The sequence below is a fragment of the Cercospora beticola genome, chromosome 2 (genome assembly GCF_033473495.1).
Source record: "Cercospora beticola chromosome 2, complete sequence".
In the NCBI taxonomy this organism is placed as follows: domain Eukaryota; kingdom Fungi; phylum Ascomycota; class Dothideomycetes; order Mycosphaerellales; family Mycosphaerellaceae; genus Cercospora; species Cercospora beticola.
The window spans coordinates 2,918,701-2,943,266 of NC_088936.1; the positions used below are offsets into that span (position 1 = coordinate 2,918,701).

The 24,566-nt window shown below is 54.4% G+C and overlaps 13 protein-coding genes across 13 annotated transcripts; 7 read left to right on the forward strand and 6 right to left on the reverse strand.

Annotated features, from left to right (window-relative positions):
- Window positions 1–123: 123 nt before the first annotated feature.
- RHO25_003065 (uncharacterized protein) lies at window positions 124–1,470 on the reverse strand (the record flags this gene model as incomplete). Its single annotated transcript, XM_023598592.2, has 1 exon — window positions 124–1,470. The coding sequence occupies one exon, from the start codon at window positions 1,468–1,470 to the stop codon at window positions 124–126; it is 1,347 nt and encodes a 448-aa protein (XP_023455449.1).
- Window positions 1,471–2,360: 890 nt separating this feature from the next.
- On the forward strand, window positions 2,361–3,217 carry RHO25_003066 (uncharacterized protein; the record flags this gene model as incomplete). Its single annotated transcript, XM_023598593.1, has 3 exons — window positions 2,361–2,656; window positions 2,708–2,929; window positions 3,022–3,217. 3 exons carry the CDS (start codon window positions 2,361–2,363, stop codon window positions 3,215–3,217), a joined length of 714 nt encoding a protein of 237 aa, XP_023455450.1.
- Window positions 3,218–3,284: 67 nt separating this feature from the next.
- RHO25_003067 (uncharacterized protein) lies at window positions 3,285–5,870 on the forward strand (the record flags this gene model as incomplete). Its single annotated transcript, XM_023598594.1, has 1 exon — window positions 3,285–5,870. The coding sequence occupies one exon, from the start codon at window positions 3,285–3,287 to the stop codon at window positions 5,868–5,870; it is 2,586 nt and encodes an 861-aa protein (XP_023455451.1).
- Window positions 5,871–6,420: 550 nt separating this feature from the next.
- On the reverse strand, window positions 6,421–7,118 carry NTF2 (Nuclear transport factor 2; the record flags this gene model as incomplete). The annotated part of the gene is made up of 5 exons (XM_023598595.2): window positions 6,421–6,639; window positions 6,691–6,762; window positions 6,909–6,973; window positions 7,031–7,048; window positions 7,109–7,118. 5 exons carry the CDS (start codon window positions 7,116–7,118, stop codon window positions 6,421–6,423), a joined length of 384 nt encoding a protein of 127 aa, XP_023455452.2.
- Window positions 7,119–7,566: 448 nt separating this feature from the next.
- RHO25_003069 (uncharacterized protein) lies at window positions 7,567–10,159 on the forward strand (the record flags this gene model as incomplete). Its single annotated transcript, XM_023598596.2, has 4 exons — window positions 7,567–7,609; window positions 7,703–7,781; window positions 8,058–8,451; window positions 8,501–10,159. The coding sequence occupies 4 exons, from the start codon at window positions 7,567–7,569 to the stop codon at window positions 10,157–10,159; spliced, it is 2,175 nt and encodes a 724-aa protein (XP_023455445.1).
- A 197-nt stretch (window positions 10,160–10,356) lies between these two features.
- On the reverse strand, window positions 10,357–12,615 carry RHO25_003070 (uncharacterized protein; the record flags this gene model as incomplete). The annotated part of the gene is made up of 2 exons (XM_023598597.2): window positions 10,357–10,653; window positions 10,720–12,615. The coding sequence occupies 2 exons, from the start codon at window positions 12,613–12,615 to the stop codon at window positions 10,357–10,359; spliced, it is 2,193 nt and encodes a 730-aa protein (XP_023455446.1).
- Window positions 12,616–13,642: 1,027 nt separating this feature from the next.
- On the forward strand, window positions 13,643–14,011 carry RHO25_003071 (uncharacterized protein; the record flags this gene model as incomplete). Its single annotated transcript, XM_023598598.1, has 1 exon — window positions 13,643–14,011. One exon carries the CDS (start codon window positions 13,643–13,645, stop codon window positions 14,009–14,011), a length of 369 nt encoding a protein of 122 aa, XP_023455447.1.
- Window positions 14,012–14,198: 187 nt separating this feature from the next.
- On the reverse strand, window positions 14,199–14,975 carry RHO25_003072 (uncharacterized protein; the record flags this gene model as incomplete). The annotated part of the gene is made up of 1 exon (XM_023598599.1): window positions 14,199–14,975. The coding sequence occupies one exon, from the start codon at window positions 14,973–14,975 to the stop codon at window positions 14,199–14,201; it is 777 nt and encodes a 258-aa protein (XP_023455448.1).
- A 477-nt stretch (window positions 14,976–15,452) lies between these two features.
- RHO25_003073 (uncharacterized protein) lies at window positions 15,453–16,397 on the reverse strand (the record flags this gene model as incomplete). Its single annotated transcript, XM_023598600.2, has 2 exons — window positions 15,453–16,030; window positions 16,154–16,397. 2 exons carry the CDS (start codon window positions 16,395–16,397, stop codon window positions 15,453–15,455), a joined length of 822 nt encoding a protein of 273 aa, XP_023455443.1.
- An 843-nt stretch (window positions 16,398–17,240) lies between these two features.
- RHO25_003074 (uncharacterized protein) lies at window positions 17,241–18,401 on the forward strand (the record flags this gene model as incomplete). Its single annotated transcript, XM_023598601.2, has 1 exon — window positions 17,241–18,401. One exon carries the CDS (start codon window positions 17,241–17,243, stop codon window positions 18,399–18,401), a length of 1,161 nt encoding a protein of 386 aa, XP_023455444.1.
- A 1,098-nt stretch (window positions 18,402–19,499) lies between these two features.
- RHO25_003075 (uncharacterized protein) lies at window positions 19,500–21,984 on the forward strand (the record flags this gene model as incomplete). The annotated part of the gene is made up of 3 exons (XM_023598602.2): window positions 19,500–20,551; window positions 20,610–20,984; window positions 21,090–21,984. The coding sequence occupies 3 exons, from the start codon at window positions 19,500–19,502 to the stop codon at window positions 21,982–21,984; spliced, it is 2,322 nt and encodes a 773-aa protein (XP_023456166.1).
- An 811-nt stretch (window positions 21,985–22,795) lies between these two features.
- RHO25_003076 (uncharacterized protein) lies at window positions 22,796–23,366 on the reverse strand (the record flags this gene model as incomplete). The annotated part of the gene is made up of 2 exons (XM_023598603.2): window positions 22,796–23,164; window positions 23,223–23,366. 2 exons carry the CDS (start codon window positions 23,364–23,366, stop codon window positions 22,796–22,798), a joined length of 513 nt encoding a protein of 170 aa, XP_023456165.1.
- Window positions 23,367–24,074: 708 nt separating this feature from the next.
- RHO25_003077 (uncharacterized protein) lies at window positions 24,075–24,455 on the forward strand (the record flags this gene model as incomplete). The annotated part of the gene is made up of 2 exons (XM_023598604.2): window positions 24,075–24,126; window positions 24,187–24,455. 2 exons carry the CDS (start codon window positions 24,075–24,077, stop codon window positions 24,453–24,455), a joined length of 321 nt encoding a protein of 106 aa, XP_023456164.1.
- Window positions 24,456–24,566: the final 111 nt, after the last annotated feature.

Below are 24,566 nucleotides of genomic sequence, written 5' to 3' on the forward strand. Positions count from 1 at the left end.
GCCGGGGCTGAACCTCTGGGAGAGCCATGCCAGTTCCGTCCATGACTTCCTGCCCACAGGCCGAAATTGTAGTCGACCATGTCGAGGTTTCAGTGCGTTGAGCACAATCTCCAGCATCCAGCCTCACGGCTCTTTGAAGTCTTCTGGTTTGGCGAAAAATGTATCAAGATCACGGCCTCGCAGCCCAGTCGTGCCATCTATGTTCGATCTAGTAGTCTCAGGCGTGAAAGCCACAGACGCATACTCATGGACCAGCCTGCGCAGATAACAAGATGTAGCATCTGCAGTGAGATAGTGCTCCCGAAATGTTGCGATGTGGTTTGCGGTAATTCTCTGTGCTTCCTCGGGATGCGCCAGGTAGTGAAGAACTTTCTCTTCCAGATCACTGAAATCGTCCTTGACGTCCACGTAGTTCTGATCGGGGCCATCTTTTCGCAGGAGATGATAGTAGTGCAGATTCCAGTTGAGCTGATGAATGAAGGGAAGAGAGTTGCAGTTGAGAAGGTGATTCAGCCGCCCTGAATAGCTGAAGCCCTCGGTGTGTACAGTGAAGGCATACTTGCAGAAGTCTGCAATGTCGATGTGGTTCTCGTGAGTCATGGTGTCGCTGAACATGACATCCGCCCAAGGCTTGCCTTCGGTCACCTTGACAAGATGCTCTCGGACATCCGGGTTAACCCATCTTGTGCCTCTCCAGGCCACTTTTGAGATTTTGGCCATATTATCTCGTTGCATGGCATCCTCGACCGCCTTCGTGTAGTATCCGATAGAGCTCGTATACCAGAAGTCGAAATTTGGTATCAGCCAGAGTCGCTCAAAGGTGGTATATTTCCAGAACTGTTCATAATGTACTGTTTCCCCATTGTATTCTGTCGTCCTGTTGAAATGCACGTCATGCGACGGCCGCGCCCATGTCCAGAAACTATGTGTGCCATCCTCTGTCGGCGGCGACGATACGTCTTGCAAGACAATAGATGCTTCGATGGTTGGCAGAACTTCACCGCTGGCAGTCGCACTTTCCAGAGCTCGTTGGAGTAAGTGGAGGAAGGAGGTTCCTCGTTCACCGATACTGCCTTTCGGGTCCAGCATGGCGTTGATACTCTCCAGTACTCTGACTTTGTTTTCATGTATCAGGAACCTGATGGCGCCGCCTTCGAACATGCCAGTAGGGTGCCATGAGATATCGACGTCGTCCTTTGAAATTGCATGTTTCTTGTTTTTCCAGTAGACACTGGCACGCTCAATTTCATAGTAAAGATCCGGAAACTTCGCATTGCAATCATTGGCGCCTAGAGGGTGGCTTGCGTGGACTTGTGTTTCTCCTGGAACTGCCGACAAGCCATTTGGGCCTGCAACGTTGACATGCCTTGGACTCTGGAACCAGTACAGCAGCAGCGCGGCCTGCACAACGATCAGCAAGATCGCTATGGACAAGATCCTACGCCACGGCCATGCTCGTCTGAGCTCCATTGGGGAGCAAAGTGTCGATGGAACATCCGTAAGAAGCAAGCGTCTCGCACCTGCTGGATGTTGACAGGGGTGGAGTGCCGGGCAGCCTCGACTCGGGGCTCTCATGCCAAGCCACCACGAGCAACCTCTTGCCTCTCTCTTCTCCACCTTCGCTTCCATCTCAAGTCATGACACTCCCCATCAACCCTTCTCGCCCACGGTGGACATCGAGCCAAAGGTCACGATGTCCAGGCGTTCGGTGACTCAAAGTCTCAATACGAAGTTTCCAAGCTGTCCGGACTGCTCACGATTGTCTCGCCAGTAGGACTGCATCCCGTCTGACGGCACCGAGACCTGTATAGTGGTGCGGCAGTAAAGTTCCCCACGTGGTTGCGGCTCTGCAATCTAGACCAAGCCACATCGCCCGACCAAACCGGATACCACTTACTCGCATTGTCCATGCCGGGCTGCTCAAACACACTGTCAACGGGTGCGGCACCATTCCCAACGATAATCTTCTCATGCCAATCAGTACCTCATGGCCGACAATTTCTTGCTGCAAGAACACCTGGGCTGGGCAAATAGAGAGCTGTCGGCAAGCCTTTCCACAATGCACGCGATACTTCAAGCCACCTCGCTACCCAAGTCGGCGTGTGCGAGAACCTATCCCGATGGGTGCTACGCACGATTGTAGATTTTGCTACTGACCATACATACATTCAATGGCGTTCCTTGGCCATCAGCCCATGCACAGCACATGGCTGCCACAGGGCACGGTACTGCCGTAGAAGGTGCTGTCAGGCGATCAAGGCTGAATCTGCCGGCTGTCTGGCAGGGAGCAAGATATAGGCGTCGCCTTCCTCTCGCTACTGACCGGTGGGTTATTTCACGTCTCGAGCATACTAACAAACATGCGTGTCAGCAGCGTACTGATCGGGTTGCTCGCCTGGACGCGCTTCGGAGCCTCTGCTATTGAGGAAGATGCTGCTTCATTCACTGAGCCGGCTCTTGACAGCATCCTGCTAGAACGAGCGGCTGCATCTTGTGGTGTATCTGGATACCGGCGGTCCACTCGTCCATACCTGTCTCGCATATTCTCTTACGAGCTTTCCACGGCAAAGCTTTGCGGTGACAGATGTTGGAAGGAGAGCCAATGCAAGAGTTACTCTTTTGGCTACGGTACCTGTTCATTGTTCAAGGTTGAAGTGTAAGAGCCCTCGAATAGAGTCATCATGAGAATTGCTACTGACCCATGCAGGTCCCGCAACTTCAAATCCAATAGCAGAAGTCCATTCAAGTTCTACGATAAATCTTGTGCCAAGCCTGCGCAACCAAAGTGCGGGCTCAAAGGATATGACAACAAGGACAAGGACACCAGATTCTTCACAAAGACCAATTGCAACCTGGCAGCTTGTTCTGCGCTGTGTAAGAGCAAAGACCGATGCAAAAGTATGCGGCACAGCGGCACCACTTGCAATTTGTATACCGCGGCGATATCTCAAAGCTTCACACGAGACTCTAGATCAGCATACACATATTATGATAGAAGCTGTTCTATCTCCGCGTCTCCAGCGCCAGGTACGTCAACTACATCAAGGACAAGCACTACTGGGACGAGCACCACCCAGCGAAGCACAACAACGTCTCAATCAACTACTACACGAAGCTCGACGACATCGCAATCAACTACTACGCAAACCACAACCACGACGAGAACAACGACGACCACGACCACCACATCGTCGCAGTCAACCGTCACCGTCTCTAATGTAGCTATTGCCTTTGGTATCCCGGCGAAGACCAAGCACAAGCGACAGACCAACGGCGGATCAACCATGAACTACATCTCCAGAGAATTCAGTGCAGTCAACGGCGAACGAAGCTTCACCGATGACCCAGCGGAGGCACTCAAGGTTTCGTTTACAGTCCCACAAGGGGATGGAGTTGTTCGAACCGGGGTCAATCTTCTCGGTGACAACCAAGCGGACTATCTCGATCTTCGGGCGGTCGCCCTGATAAAGAATTCGGAAAGTGGAAGCGAGCAGCTTCTCCTTGGTGCCGCTCAACCTGGATTGCCTCCAGGCGACGGGAAGGTGAATTCAATCAACCGGAAAGGCGGTGTCACCGGATTTATTGCCCAGAGTGCTATTTGGACCGTCAACATCAGAACCTTCGAAATGAGCGCGGTGTGGTTCAACGCAAATGGCGACAAGGAAGATCTATCTCTTATGGTCGCCAGTGGCGGCCTCTTCATGACAGCAAATCCAGCTGCATTTCCGGATGCCGTTACAGTCCAGCCTGTTGCAGATGTACCCGACAAGGTATCAGCGTGTGGCAATGTCAACAACTATGAGTACTTCAATGGCGCCTGCGTTGAGAAATGCTCATCAGCAACGGTCCGTCAGCCCAACGGATCTTGCAAACTTCTTGAATGCCCGATCGGGCAGATGAAGAAGAACGGAGTTTGTGCTACTTGCGAGTCCATCGACCTTGTTTACGTTCCCCAGTCCCCGTATATCTGCGACAAAGCTTGCATGACCGGATACGTACGTGATCCAGTTTCGGGAGTGTGTGGAGACGGGATTTGTCCAGCGGACCAGGCTCGAACTTGGGAAAACTCAGTCTGCCAATGCCGTGATCTCACCAAGGAGAAAGTCGGTGGCACCTGCATGGCCAAATGCAACACCGCTTTGCACGAATATCGCAACGCCACCACCAAGCAGTGTGGCTGTCGGAGCCCTGATATGAGCCGATCTTCGCCTAATTCCATGTGCATCTGTGCCGCTGGCCTTGAAGACGATGGCTGGGAATGCGTTAAAGAATGCAGAGCAGACCAGTTTCGCGCGAGATCTGGTGTGTGCATGTGTCGCGATGAGAACGCAGTCGAGCAGAACGGAGCATGCAGCACGCCAACAGCACCCACCGGGCCTGCTGCCACCTGCGCCAATGCCGGACTTGAGTATATTCCTGACGCTCCCGAGCCGTGCTATGAGAAGTGCCCGTCAGGACAAGTCCGGGATCCAGAGACGTACGTCTGTGGTGTTGGACTGTGTCCGCGCCCTGATCAGCTCCGAAGCAAGGTGACTCGCCAATGTGTATGTCGGCAATCGATCAAAGATATCGTCAATGGTGTCTGCGTGACCAACGCGACGAGGTGCATTGAAAACGGAAATGAAATGATCAACGGGGATTGCAAGAAAAAGTGCCAACCAGCACTTAAAGAGATTCGAGACGCTGGAACGGGCGAATGTGTCTGTCGGGCTGATCAGTCGCGTCAGTCATTGGCTGATCCGTGCAAGTGTCCGAGTGGCCAGGAGGACGATGGATCTACTTGCGTGGTGGGAAGCACCACATTCTCGAGGGTCGTCTTCTCGTTCAACATTCCGTCGTCTATGAGAAAACGGCAGACAACCGTGGATCTCAGCTATGGCTACATCTCAGAGACCATGGATGGAACAGGCAAGCGCTTCTTGACGGGAGATGTAAACAATGCCCTCAAGATCAACTTCACACTGCCGACAGGAACCACCAAGGGAGAGCAGCTCAATTTCAAAGGCTCGGGTCAGCCTCCGGAGGCTTCTAGCATACCCACACTCGCGCTCATCCTGGACATGGACAATCTCAATACCGGCCAAGCATTTGGCAACTATGCTCACGTTCTCTACTTCGGCACTTCCAGGGAAACCGCCAAAGGTGCGCTGCCCAAAGAAGGCATCGACAACTCCATGGTCTTCGGCAGATCTCGTGAAGGACAAGGAAAGAGCTTCGTTCCAGAAACCGCAATCTGGACAATCGATACGACTACCGGCTTCGCCGAAGCCTACTGGATCGACAAGACGGGCGCGAAAACCAAAATGATCCCGTGTACCAGCGGCACGGATCTCTACTTCATGCCAGTAGGCCGAACAATCGGCACCGAACTGCAATTTCGCGCCGAGATCCCAGGAACGCCTACTCCGCCACCCGTCGGCGGTCCTGCAGAATGCCGCACAGGCACAGTTGGCTGTCCCGCCTGTCCAGACCGCGTGAATCAATGCCGCAGCAAAGAAGGTTTCTGCGTCGCACGAGACGAAGTCGGAGCCTGTGGCTACAATTGCTTCCCTGGCAATGCCAATGCACCACCGAGCGCTGATTGCTGGAGATGCCCGAACGGATACTTTGGAAAGAGTCAATCGGGATGTTCGCCTTTCCCTTGCCCTAACCCTGCGACTGAATGGCGGGATCGAGATGGATGCCATCCCAATCCGGGTTGTACGCCTCCGGCGGTGCATAATGGGTACGGAAGCTGTGTGATCTATAACACACCGGTGACTGTTATAGAGCCGACGAATCCTAAGGTGAGAAGTAGTACGACGACGACGACGACGACGCCTGTAGGGCCGGAGACGCCGGAGCCACCCGCGCCAACGCCATTCGACTGACGGCTTCTGCAAGAGGCAATGTAGATATTTGCGTTGATGTGTTGACGATGATGTACGAATGAATGGAATATGATGTTTATGAAATGCTTCCAATCACTTGATCACACGGTGCTTAGAATTCGAGTGGAGTTTTGTCCCCTGTAAGCCTGCCTCTGCGTTAAATGGACCTGTCTGTGGCTTTAAGAAAGAACGAGTGGAATTCCATATGGTTGCACAGGTTGGAGGAAGGCAGTCAGAAATTTCTTCGTCCTGGGCTATGTCGAAGAGGGAACAGGATGATACTGATCAGCAATGCCATTTTTCGCGTGCTACGTGGGCGAGATGCTGGTTTCCAACTCCCTCGCTCGAGCACGCTGTCACAGCCGAGTGCATGGATTGGGTGAGCTGCGTCTTGTAGCTAACGAGGTGTTCACTCCGGTGGAAGGTTCTCGCTTGCGTTGTGCCTCCACCGAATGAGTGTTGTCCGGCTCTTCACCGAGCACACCTGCCCAAGCTCATGCCCACTCTGCTCTTTCCCCTAAGTTTACTGAAGCTCCTCGCGTGCAGGAATTTAAGCTGCTGGGTATACCAAACGGAAAATGTCGTTGAAGATGTAGTAGCTGCCCTGGCCATCGGGCGACAGCTGGAAGGTCTGAGAGTAGCTCATTGGTCTCCTCTCCTCCTCGACCAACAAGGCACCAGTGACAATGACCAGAATGCCACCGCCCTCGTTGCTGGGCTGTGCATCGAGAGTGGCGACTTGGTGCTCGACTCGCTGGAACGGAAGCTCCTGCCATATGTGTCAGCGAGACGTGATGTTGGTGGGAGTGGTATAGCTTACGGAGAGCTTCGTGGTGATGGCGGCGCCTCCTTGTGTTGGGTTGCCCTCGAATGTGAGCATGGACTGGTCCCTCTGTGTTTCTCTATTGTCAGCATCGCTCTTGCCATTGCAGCCTTGTTCGTTCTCTAGCTTCTATGCTGCTTGCAATTTCGAGGCAGCTCGCAGCGCATTCGATCACGCGGCAGACTCGAGGGAGGGAGATTGAGGTGGGCACGTACGTAGAGGGCGGCGAGGTCGTTGCGATTCGTGTCGAAGGTCTTGTAGTAGTACTCGACGAATTGCTCTGCGGCGCACCGTCAGCCATCTCATGCGCTCCTGCCGTGGAGGGGTGTGGTCATACTCGCGACGCCTTGGAAGTCTGCGACACACACGGTCAGTCATGATTCGCGGCCATTGCTGCGCGGGCAGCTCGACATACCGGCAGACATGGCGGCTGATTTGCTGAAGACGAAAGACGGTATGTGCTGGACCGAGTGGGAGTAATTTGGAGTGCTTCGTGATGTGCTCGAGCAAAAGCCAGAGTCGGAGTTGTCGGGCGGGCAGTGAGTGATGCAGGCGGGGCAGCAGTCCCACCGCTTTCTGCTGGCAGCGCGCGCGCGAAGACACCACAACCAACGACGGCCACCTGAAAGCTTGCGAGCACCGCCGTGCGATTATTATTGGCACGTGCGACGTCGCCGCCGCCGGTCACGACCAGCAACATATCATAGACTTCTACTCCCTCTTCACCCTCCCATCCTTGTCGCCCCCCTCCACCGCCAGCATCGGTGTGACAGCGGTGTCGGTAGTTAACGCCACCCTCAGTCCAAACTCTCGAAACATCGCCGAGCCCGTCGACCAGGACCATCGCGTTCCCAGGCCACGCCCGCGCCCACGATGGTCGGCAAGAAATCAGGTCGCGCGCTGCTGCGCGAAGAAGGTACGACCACTCCCGCCGTCGCGACGCGTCTTCACCGCCAGCAAACAAACGCCTGAAATGGGATCCTGCATACTAAGCATTGCTGGACTGTAGGGCTGCAGCGCACGGACAACAATATGGACTTCTCGACGTGGCCACAGGTCAACATGATCAACCAGAAAAACTACTACACGTGAGTGCCAACTGCCGCCACGCTTCTTTCTTTTCCGCGCCGCCCGCCGCTCCTTGTACCTGCATGTCGACCTCCTCTTCTCCCTGCATTCCGCACTATGGTTGGCCGCAAGGTGCTGGATGGCCTGAGGAAGGGCAAGAAAGATCTCTATGCGCTGAACGTGCAGTACTGCAAGAGGTATATGCATGCATCACCTGCCAAACCAATTCCTAGGAGCCCTTCCATTCGCACTATTGAAACCGCATCCCGTCAACTGCCCACTGACCCCATCAACAGCGACTTCCTGAAACGAGATGACCAGATCCTTGCAATCAGACTTCAGCAAGAAGAGCGTCTCGACCGCCGGAAGAGAGCTGCTGTCGACCTGGACCGAGCCCGAGCGCAAAATGGCCAGGACGCTCCCGAACCTGCTGATGTGAACGAAGACGACCTTGATAATGACGTCGGTCTGGTCGACGAACTCGGCGAGAATTACGGCTCCAAGACTATCGTCATCCATGTGGGAAGTCAGAACATGCGCATTGGCTTCGCCACCGATGCACTTCCAAAAACAGTGCCCATGGTGATTGCGAGAAAGTCGCAAAAGACCGAAGCAGAGGACTCTGAGCCAGTGCCGAAACGCATCAAGCTGGACGATGACACGCCTTCAGAGGAGTGGTTCGGCGAGGAGGTATATTCATTCTTTGCGCACAAGCCCAACCCGCGCTAACATAGTGTAGTTCGCAAAAGAATACGACAGCATGGCCACATATTTCAAGCAATTCAGACGAGGGAACAAGCGACGCGTTCTGCCAAACTCACGAGAACTCGTCACCAAGTGGAACAGCAGCACACCGCCGGAAATAATATCGGAACACAACGACCCAGTACAGCTCGACTGGACAGAACTGCCACCCAATCCCGCAGAGGCGCCCGACTACATCATCGGCGCACCTGCACTGCGCATTCCCGAAAATTCGAAACCGAAATACCACCTCAGCTGGCCGATGCGGCATGGCCACCTCAATGAAAAAGATTACAACAATCGCAACAGGCTACAGCGGGATTTCTTCACAATCATCGAGGAGAGCATCAAGACTCAACTCGATTTGCCCCACAAGCGAGAGTGGTCCCAATACAGCTGTGTCTTCCTCATTCCCGACTTGTACGAGAAGGCGTTTGTCACGACCATCCTCCAAGAGCTCATGACTGACTTTGGCTTTGGCCGCGTCTGTTTCATGCAAGAGTCGCTGGCGGCTACTTTTGGAGCAGGATTCAGTACAGCGTGCATGGTAGATATGGGAGCGCAGAAGACGACAGTGTGCTGCGTGGAGGATGGCATGTGCATCGAACCCTCACGAATCAACTTGAAATATGGAGGCTACGATGTGACGGAAACGTTCGTTCGCATGATGCTGTTCGACAAGTTCAACTACAGCGAGTTCAACTTGATGCGACGACATGACTTCCTACTCGCCGAAGAGCTAAAGGAGAAGTACACATCGTTGACTGACGAGAATGTCAGCGTGCAGCTGTACGACTTCCACCTGCGTGCTTCTGGGCAGCCGACTCGCAAGTACCAGTTCAAGCTGTATGACGAAGCCTTCCTCGCACCCATGGGCTTCTTCCGGCCGGCCGTATTCGACAATTCAGAGAAGCTCGCGGGACGGAGGTCACTTGTACCAGCATCCGCAGACTTGTACGACCAAAAGCCGAATGACCCCGACTCCGAGGCACAGAAGGAGGTGCGAAAGTATGCCAGAGCGAACATTCCATCTGCGACACTACCTGCGCCAAGCGAGCCCGCGCGTCTTATCGGCACACCGCTGGCAGCTCCAACACCGCAGAAACAGCGTCCCCTTGGACTTCCCAGCTACCTTAACGGAGACAACGATGGCACGCCCAAATCCTCTGTGGCCGGATCACCGCCTCCAGAAGGCACGCCCATGCCTGCCGATGACGGCGATATCACCATGGGAGAAGGACTCACCGATGGCGCCCCGGCAGACGACGATACAAGAGACCGCGTCGTCCCCATCATGCCGCTCGATGAAGCCATCCTCCGCTCCATTGACCACGCCTCTCTCCTACCCAACGGCCAGATTGACGAACGCCGCAAGCGAGACTTCCTCGGCAGCATCATGCTCATCGGCGGTGCCTCCAAGACACCTTACATGCAAAGCTATGTGGAACTGATGCTTCGCAATCGAATGCCGCAATATCCCAAAGAAATCCTCGTGGCTCCGCCGCCTCGAGATCTCGATCCTGCTGTCATTGTCTGGAAGGGAGCGAGTGTGTTTGGCAAGCTGCGCATGACGAATGATAGCTGGATCTCTCCACTCGAATACGATCGGCTTGGCGCGCGAATCCTGAATTATAAGTGCATGTGGCATTGGTGATGCGAGAGATGAAGGCACTAGGATACAGCATCGGAGGACAATGCGAGAAGATGTATGCACAGGGTCGTTTGCATAGATAAAATGCTCTGTGAGCGCTGGGGTATTTGACCTAGACCACTACAGCATCTGGAAAGTCGCTGGAAAGGCTTTCCACATAATGATAGATTATTTATTTCTTGACGTGAGCATAACCACATCTACTTCGTTCCCCTCGTATCACATAAATCACACATGAACTCCCTAAAGTCCCCTCTCGTGGCATCTTCAATCGCATCTTCCAACGTAATGCGATACTTCTCGTAATACTCCTTCTTCACGCGCATCAAATGTGTTCGATCCCAATGCATGCGCACCAATCGCGAGATCAACAATTCATAACGTAACTCATCGTCCCGATTCTTGTCTGCGATATCCCTGATAGCGTGCTGCAAAAGCAGAGCGTCACGAGCTGGTCGGTTAATGACGCCGTTCAGAATATGCGCAATCACTTCGCCCTGTGTGCCGACTTTTGTCAGAGAAATGTTACGGCTGATTAAAATGAAATGAAGGGTGAGACTTACGACCAAATTATTGCTCTTCCTCAAAGCTGCCCTTGCGAAATTGTCACCGAAGGTCTTTTCGTACGCACGCAGTACTTCCCGGAGATGCGCATCACTGCGTCGGACAATGACTTCCAACATGGCTGTCTCGCCTCCGCGTTCGGCTTGAATGGACCGGTAAAGTGTGTCGACATCTCGGTGCACGTACTCCACAGGATAGACGTCTTGTTCTTCTTGCCTTCTGGCTTCCAGTACCATGAGCACCGCAGATCGGAACTTGTCCATTTTCAGTTCCTTTTCCATGCATTTTACCAAGTCGTCCGAGTAGCGCTTGTCCTTGAATTCGTCCTTGATCATTCGAATATCGGCATTCGTGCGACCCATTAATGCTTCAATGAGCAGTTCTCGCCGGCTTCCGTGGCTTTGGTAGAAGAAGTTGGCCCAGTATCCTTCGCTCTCGAATTTGCCCATGGCACAGACATAGACTGCTTTCCCAAAGTTGCCGGTGAGCTTCATGTTGATGTGTTTGCCCATATTGACACCTTTGCCCTGGACTTTGACTTGCTTCTTGTACTCTTTTCTCACTTCCATGATCTGATCATGAGAAAGCCTCGGCAGCACGTCACAAATTGCATCTGCATCGAATTTGCCAGAGCGATGAGACAAGGCAGAAGCGATCTTCTTCGCGTCTTCTTCCGGATCATACATGATGACCCGCTTCTTGCCTTGGGCGTCGCGCCTCGAGGCATCGGATTCCAAACGCGATGAGCCAGAGCTCCGGATGGCAGGTGGGGAGAGAGGGGGTAGGTCATCAAGATCCAAGTCATCATCTGGACGGATGGCGAGGGGCATGGGAGAGATCGATTGATATGTGCCATGATACGCTTCAAGCATGGGACTCGGTGGCGGTAGGCCTCCTCCTACGGCGCCCCCGACAGCACCTCCGAGACCTAGTGATAACATGTCAGGCCTGTTGCCACTCACAGAGAGCCGATCCATTCGAGGCCCAAGGCCTTGTGGGGCGAGGCCGATTGGTGGTGGAGGCGGCAAGTCAATGGCCGAATGACGATGCGATTTGGATTTGGAAGACTTCCCGTCGCTCTTCCCTCTGCCTGGGGTGATGTCAACTACCTGCGCTCCGTGGTCTCCATAAGAGTCATCCGAGTACGTCCTTGGTAATTGGTCGTATGGGCGACTTGTCGGTCCTGAGTTGTATCTTACATCCGGCCGGTATTGCTCAGGTGGAGTAGCAGTATAGGTGGTTGCTTGTGACCCGTTGGGCTTGGCGTTGTATTTGATCTTGTCGGGCGCCTGGCTATACTGATACTGTTGGGCCTGAGGTCGTGTATCTACAGCTGAATTAGGGGTGTAGCGATAAGCAGCACTGGAGCCATATGAGGCGTTCCGTGACGGAGCTTCGCGGCCTCGCCCTCGCAGTGCTGACGCTTTGCTCGAGTCTGACCCGTATGCTAAGTCGTCCTCATCGCTTTTCCTTCTGGGCAGAGGTGGCATATAGGCTCCTTGGCTCGGCACGTATCCTGGGCGTTCTTCTGGCGGGAAGTCGGTGTAGCCGCCCATGGTGAAACCGCCGTCATCACTAGGGTATGGAATGCTCTGAGGTGGGGCATACTGCGAAGGAGCTGGGATAGGAGGTGCGTACTGAGACGGCGCACTCGTGGTTGGATAGTATGAGCCATTGGCTTGAGCTGGAGCTCTCACGTCGTAGGCAGCGTTTGTGGCTCCGTTGCTGAATGAGCCAGGCATTGAGGAAGTGGTCGGAGGATAGGCATACCCCGTACGCGGTACATCTGGGGCTTCTGGAGCTCGAACGTTGCTTCTTGAACGCGACCTGTCTCTCCCAGACCTTGAAGAAGATCGGCCTCGCCGCGAACGGTCGTCCACTTTCAACGTCGACATGCTTGCCTGTGGTGGGGTTGCAATGGCCTCACTCAGTCACTTGACAGCGGGTTCGGGAATGGGCAAACGAATGGCGGCAGCGTAGAAGTTTGCAGCAGACATGGCCTTACGCGACAGCTCGGGGATGGGCACGCGATCCTTCTTGTACAGACGTCTTCAGCCGCACATTGGAGCTCCAGACAATTCGAGGTTGGGCGTCGCTTCAACCAATTGGAACGGCGTGGCTGGGTCCACATCTAGGGCCGCCCTACTCAGTTCCCGTCCTCGGCGCAGCACATGCTGCGAGGCTGATCAGCAATACGGTGCACGATGAGGGTCTCGTGAAGTATATGCAGATGGTTGCTCGTCGTGGAGGTCCTCGAAGAAGAGGTCGTCCTCGAACAAGCCGGGATCATGCTGTCTGTCGGCGCCACAAAAGCGGCAGCACGATGTTTGCTGTCCCTCATCCGGTTGATCCTCTTCAAGACGGGCAAGAGGAGTTGCACTTCATCACGGAACGTGGACGCCACGAATCCGACACCACGGTTGTCGGGCAGTGGCGTTTCGGTGCAGTGCAGATGCCAGCGAACTTGTGTGAGGTGTACCGTGGTCTGCAAGACTGCAACAGCCTTTTGGCGTGGCCGAGACTTGGTGCTGGTCCCTGCACAGGTCGTGACGTTTTCCACTTTGCAACCAAATCATCGTGAACTTCACGCCCTTAGAACATCAATTTACTGTACGAGTGTATGTATTGAGAGTGCAGACCAGAGAAGACATTCGCATTCGCTGCTGTACGATCCTGCAGAAACAACCAGCCCGGCTTGGCGACTTCCTGCTTCTCGCTAACTAGTGTCGCGCTTTCCACTTGCTCCGTCCATAAACCACATACAGGCAGAGACCGGGTTGCCGTCAATAGGCGAGTGTCAAGAGGAGGAGAACAACAAGCAGACTAATAATATGATCGTTTAAGCCGACAGCCCCCATCGTATGAGGACCCCGCTTATTCTTCATTTCTCGGAGGAGTCTGAACACCTAAGTGGACGGCACAATGGTGGCCACCAATGTCGCCAAGAAGGCGATGGTCACCAAGGTGATCTTGATTCCTCGTCGCCTTGCATCCAGCACAGCGAAACCTACTCCAAGGCCTCAGCGGAAAAGAAAAGTCATCGACGAGACCACTCTTGGTGGTGCGCAACACAAGGTCTCGTTGTCTGGACCATCTCTTGGACATCTGATCTCTGAGCTGAGCGCAACAAGACCTGGAATGGAGCATGTACGAGGGCCCGGTAGAGACATGGCAGAAGATCAAAGGACAATGATTCGGAATGTAGTCAAGGCGATTGTGGTCGTGCCTAGTCTGATTGGCGCCGCAATTGTGGGATGGAATTGGTATTCCTCCAAAGAACAAGATCGTTGAAGGGACACACGTGGTTCCGCTCATCGAGTATCTGGATGATTGCCCACTCATGTCACGCACGATGGTTGAAATGCTCACAAGTTCGTGACCAATTTCAAATCATATTCATTAAGGATATGGCACAGATGCCTCCTCCCACTGGGAATGAGCACTCACTGCCACCTAAGTGGAGCTCTCGAACGTCACTTCATGGACTCGAGGCGTCTTCAGACTCAAGCCTTCCCTTTGCAGCGGACCTTGCAAAAATTGAGTATCGGCTCGATGACGACTTGTTCTCCTTCGCTGCAGTCGCCGGGGCCGTCCTGATCATCTCCACACTTGACGTCCATGCCTCGACCTCATCACAAAGCAGCGCTATTGCCATTTGTTGAACGGTTTCTGGGAGATGTCCGGTATCTGGCTTCACAACCTGCACCAACAGATGTTGTATCTCTTCGAGCTTGACGACGTATCGACAGCGACACTCCATCCCTTTTCGTGTAAAAGCATCTGGTGCAGAGAATCGCTTCGGTTTGACGAGAGCGACAGATGGAGTTGAGGTCGGTGTCCATGATCTTCGCTTCCAGACCCGTGTCCAGCTCTTTTTAGCTGCAGCAGGGTCCTTTTCTGGAGAGTCTCTTTGCAGCTCTTGCTCGCAACACAAACTTTGAGCGCCTTCTGGGTGTGATGAGTTGTAAAATCCACTTCCACTCTTGTCAATGCCATTACTGCCTTGATACGTCCTTCTCGCGCCACAGCTCTGCGCACTCATTGTCCTGAGTCCTTGCACAATTCTGGCAAAGTCTTCGACCCAGACCTGCTGGAGTGCAACAACCCGCTCCATGTTGCATACGACAGTCTCTGCTGCTAGAGCTAGGATCAGGAAGGAGTGCTGGGAAACATCGTCGCAGGCATTGGTCTCTTTGGGAGCTTTGGGAACCGGTCGAGGCGCGGACGGAGAAGCGGTTGGGATAGGAATATGCATTTTCTGTTCGATTTATGATGCCAAGTCTAAGCCTGGTGAGAGAATCTCTCCTGTTGAGAATTGATAAGGTGCTGTGGTAAGAGGTGTCGACCGACGATGTTGTGAACGACGGTATCAATCACTCCGAAAGTGCTCGAGGCCGACCACGTGTGATGATTTTCTGTTCGTGGCCGCAGAAAGTGGTTCCGCCTGGAAGCAAGCTTTACCACTATTTCGATCGAAGCAAGCACGACTTGAGGAAATTTGCACTGCCATCACATCAGTGACAAAGGCAACTGTTAGCTATTTTTCGCTGTATGAATATTTACTTCTGCAAAATACCATCCATGCGCCTCGCTTCGCTTCGCAGATACCCGTTCAATCGTTTTGTCGCTACTGCACTCGTAAAGCTAATCATAATCGCCGTTACACATCACATACCATAAGAGAACACGATCCACCCGCCGCAAGGAACTCCCGCGAAAGTCCAGTGCCCACCTATATCTCGAAACCGCCCTCGTAAAAGGTGGTTGTCCGTGTTACAGCCTTCGGCCTCGAAGGTTCAGTGGCAGCCTTTTTAATACCAATCGAACTTGGCCCACCACTATTCGCAGCGCTCGATTTTCTTCTGGAAGGCAGCTTGTCTTTTGCATTTGGGTCAGCACTGGACATCTTCCTTTCTTTCCCTTTCGATGGGCGATCTGTCTCTCTCTTCTCCAGTTTTTCTTTCCCTTTCGTCACAGGTGTGCCTGCCTCGCCATCACGATTACTCCTCCACACTCCTCCATCCTCGAACCATTCTTCTTTCCATATCTCGGCTGACTTCTTTACACTCTCGAGGCAGGCCTCTCCGGCATCCCAAGCTGCTTTGCGATGCGGTGCGGAAACTGCGATCAGAACGCTTTCATCGCCAATGTCGACTCGGCCTAAGCGATGCGTTATAGCAATGGCAGTGAGCTTATAATCGCGCTTTATTTCCCGGGCAATGCGAGAGAGCGTCTTGAGAGCTAGAGGAGCGTAGGTTGAGTAGGAGAGATGGGTGACGGCTTTCTTGTTGAAGGAATCCCGTGTGCAGCCTAGGAAACAACGTTCGACTTAGCTTTTTGTATTCTACTGGGGCGTGACATTGCCATTGACAGTCCTGCTCAAGTGCTGAGTAGGCGTCTCGGTGTCGCGGGGCAATGGGGAGAGCCACTCACCAGCGAACAGCACGACAGCGCCGGCCTTTGCACTCTTCACCCGTGCCATTTGCTTCGAGGCGTCCAGAGCATCGTGGGTCAGGCTGACATAGACATTCTCTTCGTCTTCGCGACTCTGTTCGCCTGCAAATGCCTGTGTGGTGGTCCCGTTCTCGCTGCTCTCTGCCGCACCCATCTTGTCGCTTTCCTCTGCCTGCTTCACAGCAGCGATGTTGGCGGCGACATGATCGCGTGCGAGGGGCATGATGCGAGGTCTATATATGCCGCAATCTGCTTCACACCGCCGCTCGGTCGGGGAACAGGCTAGCAATGCGACCTGATCCAGGCGAGCAAGCGTGTGGTCACTGTCACGAGGCCAGTTGCCCGGCTAATCCAATTCAGCATGGCAGCGTTGACCCTTTCACATCGTCATTGCCGCAGCTGTGATGATCGGACATCGGACGTGGAGGCGTGCCGTGCCGTCCGCAGGCGATACATCGGCAGCGTTCGGCCTGCAGCAGCTGGTGCTCTGAGCTCTCCCAGAGCGCGTCTTCTGCTGTTCAACACGCCATCGACAAAGGTAAGCAGCATATTAAGACACCGAGTGGAGATCACGGCCCTCGCGTACTGACAGATGCAGTGCACTATCGAAGCCATAGTCCCCTGATACTCGGCCAGTGACGCGCCTCCCCATTCAGGAGTCGGCAAGGGCAGCGACGAGAGCGGGTGTTGTGTCATCGGGACATCGGTATCAGAAGAGCCTCACAGCATTGGACTCAGCGCTTGAGTGGGACACTAGCAGGAGCAGCGACTATTGTACTATTATTTGAAGCTTTGTGTACCAGCGGCCGAAGGAGAGCAACAGTGTACGTATGTCTGCATTGATACCGAGGACAGAGGATGGGAAGAAGAGGACGAGACACGGATACTTCTGTACGATTGATCGCGAGACTGATTGTACAATAACCAGACTTGACCCTCGAGGACTTGTACATAACCTCTCCAAACAGGTTGAAAGCGCTCACCTCCCTCCTGTCCAAGTGACAGACCTCTCTGAGCCCTGAAGGGTCCTGCATAACCATCAGCGTAGGCGGGCCTCACTTTCACCATGTCTGGCGAAGACGACACGTTCGATCTCGACATTTACGGCGACGAATCGCAGGCACAAGAGCAAGCGCAGAACGAACAACAACACCAAGAAGAAGAGAACCCAGAAGATCGCATTGACTTTGGCGACGATTCATACCCAAGCTACGAGGAGCAGCAGCATATCACACATCAGGAACAGCAAGACGCACCTTCAGCACAAACAGGGCAGAAACGGAAAGCCCCCGATGATGGCCACGATGAGCATCAACAGTCTGGTCCACCTGCCAATGGTACATCATCAGCCCGACCTGCCTCATCGACCCCTGCTACCACATCTGTCGAGCCGAACGCCACCCAGGCATTGAAGTTGTCCGAACTCCACTGGTGGACTACAGAAGAAGATCTGCGCGCTTTTTGCGCGCAAGCCGAGGTCGAAACACAACTTCGGGACATTGCCTTTGGCGAGCACAAGATCAATGGAAAGTCTCGCGGCGAAGCCTACTTGGAGTTCGACACCCCGGCAGCAGCGTCAGCAGTCAAGCGAGCAGTAGAAGCAAGGGAAGATCCAGTTCCCAAGGAAGATGGCACAGGTTCAACTGAAGGTAAGCGCAAAAATCAATTCCAGGTCTGGTATGTTGGACTCGGCAATCCGTTTAAGGGACGTGATTCGGGACAAGCCACCAAAAAGGACGCCGGAGCTTACAACTCTGCGCCTCAACGTGGTGGGTTCCAGCGAGGCGGGTATCAAGACCGCGGACGAGGTGGTTTCCAGCCGCGCGGAGGTTTTCAGGGAGGACGAGGTGGTTTCCAGCAACAGCAGAATCAACAAGGGTTTGGCGGTATGAACAATGGCTATGGCTATGGCAGCGGCAATCCAATGATGAGCGGTGTGATGGCAAATCCCATGATGGCAATGGGAATGAATGGCATGGGCTTTCGTGGCGGATTTGGGGGCATGGGAGGCATGATGGGTAACAACGCAATGGGACGAGGAGGTTTTGGAGGCGGCGGAGCCAGAGGTGGTGGGTATGGGATGGGCGGAAGAGGCGGTTATCAAGGTGGTGGCTTTCAAGGCGGCCAGGGCTTCCAAGGTGGTGGCATGGGTCAGCAAGGTGGGTATGGCTACCAGCAGCAACAGGGCATGCAGGCTGGCGCGAACAAGAGAGCAAGGCAGGAATAGGACCTTGGTCGAAGCTCCTTCGTGAGAGGTAGAAAGAGAAAAGGACCCTGAATACGCATCATCTGGAAGAACCACACATCTGCAGGTTAGCAGCGAGGTATGAGAGGCTTCATTTAGTGTGGCGTGTCCACATATGTTGCGATGAAGAGCGCGGACAAGCTATGTATAATAGATGAAGGACGGCAATGAATTTCTAAAGCTGAACCAGTCCAGTACAGCTGTATCACGTGTTCTCTCACCCATTTAGCATCATCAGGTCGACAGCCACAGCACGAGCAACAATCATGAGTTGTTGGTTAGGCTCTTCAGGATCCGATTCATGGGGGATCTTGCTAAGCTCAAGGACATGCCACGAGGTTTCTAAATCTGGCACTACGCTTTACACCAGCCTGCTCAGCACCAGCATGACGAAAATGCCTTCCATGTCATCTTGGCTATGCTGTCGACGCCAAGGTGTGGTCTTGCCTTGCGAATATTCCGACGAGTTCTGTGATGCTGCTTGGCGCTGCTATCGTGCGGCGATACAGCCCAAAACTACAGCCAGTCGTCCTGAGCTGCTCCTGATCGACGCGAAGGAAGCGAATCCGAAATTTGGCCATTGGACGCGTTCGTCACGCGCTGGTATGGCTATTGTATTGAGGAGCTCTGGATCAACATCGCTCCCCGACATATACGGGATGTACAGACAACTGCCGTCTCCTCCGCATGCAAGCCGAACGTTTGGCGCATATATAGAAGTTTGGGTCGGCAGCTGTTGATGACACGTGAAAGCTGTGGAGTGGCGCGTTTCAGGAAGCTCATCTCCGCAACGTCGGGCCTAGTCGCGCAAATCCATGTGAAACCCAACCGGCACGGTGGCTCCTTACTCGTTGCACATGTGGCAGGCTGCTGCATGTTGAGAAGAGGCGGTTCGAAAGGATAATTCGCTGACTCTCCGAGTGTTTTGTTGTCCTGTTTCTCCTTTGGTAACGCTGCGCAGCGTGGGCGGCTAGACGACATCTTGTCCTACGCTTCGCGCGAATGCGCGGATCAGCACACTTAGCGAGGTCGTGCAATGATTTACCTGGTGATCGCCTCTGGACTACTGACCCTTGAAACATGATGGCGACCGGGTATTCTTCCGCTGACCAGCTGCGCGATGCCGACTACACGACGAGCCATCGTTCCCCTCCACCCATACCCTCATCGCCGCGCGGCCCTCCCTTCGTCAATCAGCGTGAAGCCTTCTCCGCTGCCGTCGCGAACGCCATTGGAGTGGAAGAACGGCATTCAGAGCAGCTGCCAGACAGCCGCCCGCTCGCGCGAGTGAACACGACTGGATCGGGCGCGAGGAAGACGACCGGGTGGCCTATCGCCGACGACAACGCGTTGACTAACGGCGGGCCCGTTGGAGGACGGAGTCGAGCGGCGAGCACTGGTGACGGCGGGGCGTTTCCACGAAAGCGCAGCTTCAGCCTGTTGCGCAAATCCAACACCAGTTCGTCGCGCAAGAATTCACTCGACCAGCCCGAACGCGCCTTCTACGTCGCCGAGCCGACGGCACCACCGCTTCCGAAGACTCTCTTTGCGCAAGTACAGCAGGAAGCAGCAAACCGCCCGCCGCAGGCAGGCAAGACAGGAAGCATGTTGCGCAAAGTCAGTGGCATGGGCAGCAGTCGGCGGAAGGAGGAGCAGGAGAAGGCGAAGAGGGAAGCCGCGCAGCCTCGACAGCAACCACCGCACCTCCCTTCATTCGCGCCGCTGCCAGGAATGAATCCGTTCAGCGAGGAACGACCGGACAGCGTGGCCATCTTCAACGCTGCTTACACCACTTCATCCGCCTCCGCATCTGGCCCCACCCGACCGACCGCCAACTTCTCTCGTCCCAGCCAGTCGCAAGGCATGCCGTCGAGCTCCGCCATGAGCAGTTCTTCGCCGCCAGGCTACTCGAGTGGCCGGGCTGACAGCGCCCTGAACAGCTCCTCTCCGCCTGTTCCTTCGGCCAAAATCAATGGTGTCCACAGCAGTGGCGAGTATGTAGCGCCAGACCTCTCAGACACCACCAGCATGGCGAATCGCGGCCGCTTCTCGTACGCATCAACTACAACGAATGTTAACGCGTTCAACAGCCCTCGCAGAATTCGGCGCAAGAAGGACCCGACACCATTCAAGTGAGTCGTCATACAGAGCCATGGACCAAGAAGCAATCAGAGCTAACGAACTTCCCAGCATCCTCGTTGTCGGAGCTAAGAACAGCGGCAAGACTTCTTTCATTTCATTCCTTAAGCACTCGCTAGCCTTGCCCCCTGGCAAGCAGCCTCATGGGAGCGAGCCCGAGCCACAGACTTCGTATGGCAGCCGCGGAAGCTCCTCGTTCACTTCGACATACCTGGAATCGGAGATCGAAGGAGAGCGAATTGGTCTGACGTTATGGGACTCCCAAGGGCTGGAAAAGAATGTGGTTGATCTGCAGTGCAGAGAATTGGCCGGGTTCGTGGAAAGCAAGTTTGAAGAGACGTTCGCCGAGGAGCAGAAGGTCATGCGTACGCCCGGTGTCAAAGATACGCACATTCATTGCGTGTTGCTGGTGCTGGATCCCGTTAGGTATGTTTTTCGTCGCGGTAAAGCCACCGCAAGCCAGAATTGCAGCAGGCAATGCCGGCTGCTAGTCTCCTGGATTAGGTCTTGACAATGCTGACTCCCGATCAGACTCAGCGCTACTATTGCTCAGCAGCCCGGCGCCAAGAGAGCTGCATCCACTCTCGACAGCGACCTCGATCTCCAGGTAATGCGGGCTCTCTGGGGCAAGACTACGGTGATTCCAGTCATCGGGAAAGCAGATACGATCACTACCGGTCACATCACGTACCTGAAACGTACTGTATGGGACGCTATCAAGACTGCCAAATTGGACCCCCTGGAAGCGTTGGAGCTGGAGGAAGACTCTGAAGAAGAGGCCAACAGCGAAAATGACGACACCGGATCCGGAAAGTCCAACTCTTCTTCCCCGGGAGGGCGGGGCAAGTCTCACCGGCGTCAATCGAGCCTGTCCTTGATGGAAACCAGCAATGGAGAGACGCCGTATCTCCCAATGTCAGTGTTCTCGCCGGACATCTACGACCTGCCTCCGTACGTGCCCGCACCAAAGAAAGGAGAGAAGATCGGACGCCGATTCCCATGGGGCTTCGCGGATCCGTACGATGCCAGCCATTGCGATTTTGGACGTCTTCGCGACAGTGTGTTCTCCGAATGGCGCGTGGAGCTGCGTGATATCAGCCGCAGAACATGGTACGAGAATTGGAGAACATCGAGGCTGAAGAATCTCCCAGGCACGCGCCAGCGTGTGCAGGGTGGGGTGACACCGGTTGCCAGCGTCCCCACAGGCGGTAGAATCGCCTCTTCGCAATCGAGACAGACGTCGCTCCAAGCCAATGGCGCCGACTCTGGTGTTGAGAGGAAGGTGAGCAACATTTCAAGCTCCGGATCGCTTGGAGTGCCGCCGGTCTCGAGCCCAGGCTTGCCTACACGGGATGTCTCTGGCGGGAGTCTGAGTGGCAGCGTCCGCGGAGGGGCTTCGAGAGCCTCAGAATCGAACGCTCCGTAGGAGGAGAGAGAGCGTCAAAAGCGAGAAGAACGAGCGTCACGTCAGCATACCTTAGAGCCTGGAGCATGCGGACGCTTTTCAGCACGACCCATGGTATACTGAAGCAAGGGGGATTACAGCCATTCCCGGGAAGAATGTGCATTTTTTGTGTCTGTTTCGTTTCGAAGACTTTACGCTTTTCAGCGACTCACGGCCGGGTTCCATCAGCTTCTGTGGACAGAGCAGAGGAGTTTTGGGACGTTTTTGTTTCGTTAATTGACTTTTCGAATTGTATATACCCCCAGAATGCGGATCGTTTCTTTGGTGTCTATTTTGTTTTGCCTACAATTTGAGGAGCTATCACTACAACGTGCTCTGTCATCTTAGGGCCGCTTCTGATCTCAGTCTGTCCAGAGTCTGTTTCACTCAAGATTAGCTCGGATGGTCAGCGGATCATCACAGGCATTGCGCTCACTGGGATGAAGCGTGGTGCGCGAAATGGCATGCCTTTTTCCGAACGTCCCTGGCGAAGGCGAGCGAAATGGCAGATCTTCTCGGAGGGTGCATTGACGCCACTGCCAGTATGGCAGAGAAGAGGCCATTTCATTCCCCTCGAGTCATCGTGGCGCAGCGTTCAAGCTACTTGGGCGCTCCATGCTGGAGGTAGTCGGGAGACCGGCACTTTCCTTACGTTTGAGCTTTCTTAGTGCAAATTGTGCATGGACTACTCTCGTATCGCGAATGAGCTGGACCTAGGTGGTCCGTGGCTACAGACGCCGTAGAGTCGTGTGTGGGGAGGAATGCACGCTGTGTGCGTGACTAGAGCAGAGTCTCATTGCGCGGCCATGCTCTTTCTCAGCTGCCTCTGCCTCTGACTTGCTTGCAGCTCCAGCCTTCCCACAGCATAGCTCAAACGTTCCTTTTTCTGCCGAAGCTGCTGCATCTTCATCTCTTCCATGTTGCCGAGCCCTCCGGCGGCTGGTCTACGTGCGGGACTCTTGGATCCGGAGCTTGCTCGTGATGGTTGCGCAAGTCGGCCTTCTTGCAACTCTGCTTTGGCCATCAGGCTCTTTTCCCGACGCTCCAGCTTATCGAGGTATGTCTCCACGCGTGCGAGGAGATTCGAGACTTCAGGTTGGATTTCGGAGAGCAGGGTGGATTGAGCGGTGGTCAGATCGTGCTCGGAGACGAGTTCGAAGTGCTAGATCTAGTGTCAGCATTCTCAGCACCATCTGGCAGTTGTAGAGGAGATGTTCTACCCTGGTTGTCTGTAGCACTTTCGCGAGGCGTGGGTAGTCGTTCACCCCGCTGTCCAAGATGTTGATGCTCGACTCCAGCAGCTGCATGCTCGAGCGTAACGACGCGACGCAGCCATTCAGGGCGTTATGAGCACTGCTGTCCATGGCTGTGTCCGGCCGTCGGAAACAATTCGAGACCTGCACGAGTATTGCACGGCGTCAACAGAAGAGACGCGACGACGCGAAGTCAAGCACACGGTTCGCGGGGCAGCCGAAAGTCAATCGCAACATCCTTGTCGAGCGCGAGACCACTCGTCCTTGCCATTGCTTTGCAACGAGCACGACTCCTCCATTGCGAATTCACTGCGCGTCCATCATGCTGCCCGCCATGCTGCGTGCTGTGCACCGCACTCGTCGTGGGGCTTTGCGTGCTTGCTGCGTCTTGTTTATTCGCAGTGGAGCCGCTGCATCCCTGCACAGGCAACAGGCCCCGATCTGATTTCCGCTTGCTTTCATCTTCTCAGACTCGACGAGACAAACATCTTTCAGACACGCGTGCGAAGCCGCATATCATGTCGTCTGCTGTTACTTCAGGCGTCCATTCTTTCTCTTTGCTTTCTGCCCACTCGTGATTGTCGTTCGTTCTCGCAAGTCGAGCTTTCCGCGAATTTTTTGACGAGCACATTCGGACTTCGCTCCTACCATGTTAAGCGCTCGAGAACTGGCTGATACACGCCTCCGTCAACGCGCGAAGAACGAGCAGAATTCGAGGCTCGAGTTGCGCAGAAGAAGTTGTGCAATAACTTCCAATTCAATGGATACTGCCTTAGAGGCGACGAATGCCCATACGACCACTCTGCAATAACTCCAAAAATGCTTGAGTGCTTGAAATGGGTAGCTCGACACCAACCGTGCCCGAAACGAGGTAGGCTTCTGTCCTGTTCAGCTCACATTCTCCTCACTCAATACTGATCACTTCTCATAGGAAGTTGCCGCTCCGCAACCTGTTTCCTGGGACACATTTGCCAGCGTCCGGATTGTAGTCGACGCGGTGGCAAATCGTTCTGCAAGATCCCATGGATGTCCCACGCTGCCGATCTTCACGTAGCGGAGATTGTGCAAGGGTACGGCCTCACAACAGGTCAAAATAACGTCACGACTCCTGATGAAGACAGCGCGGCACCCAAGCATTCGAACGGGATGGAAAGCGAAAGCGACGACGAGGATGGAAGGAGTCATGGAGCTACCATCTAGACCAAGAGGAATGGCAAAAGGGAAAAAAGGAACGAGACGAAGACGATTTTGATGACGATGATGTGCGCATGATGTGAATTGAGGCAATGAGGTTCGGATCGCGAATTGCCC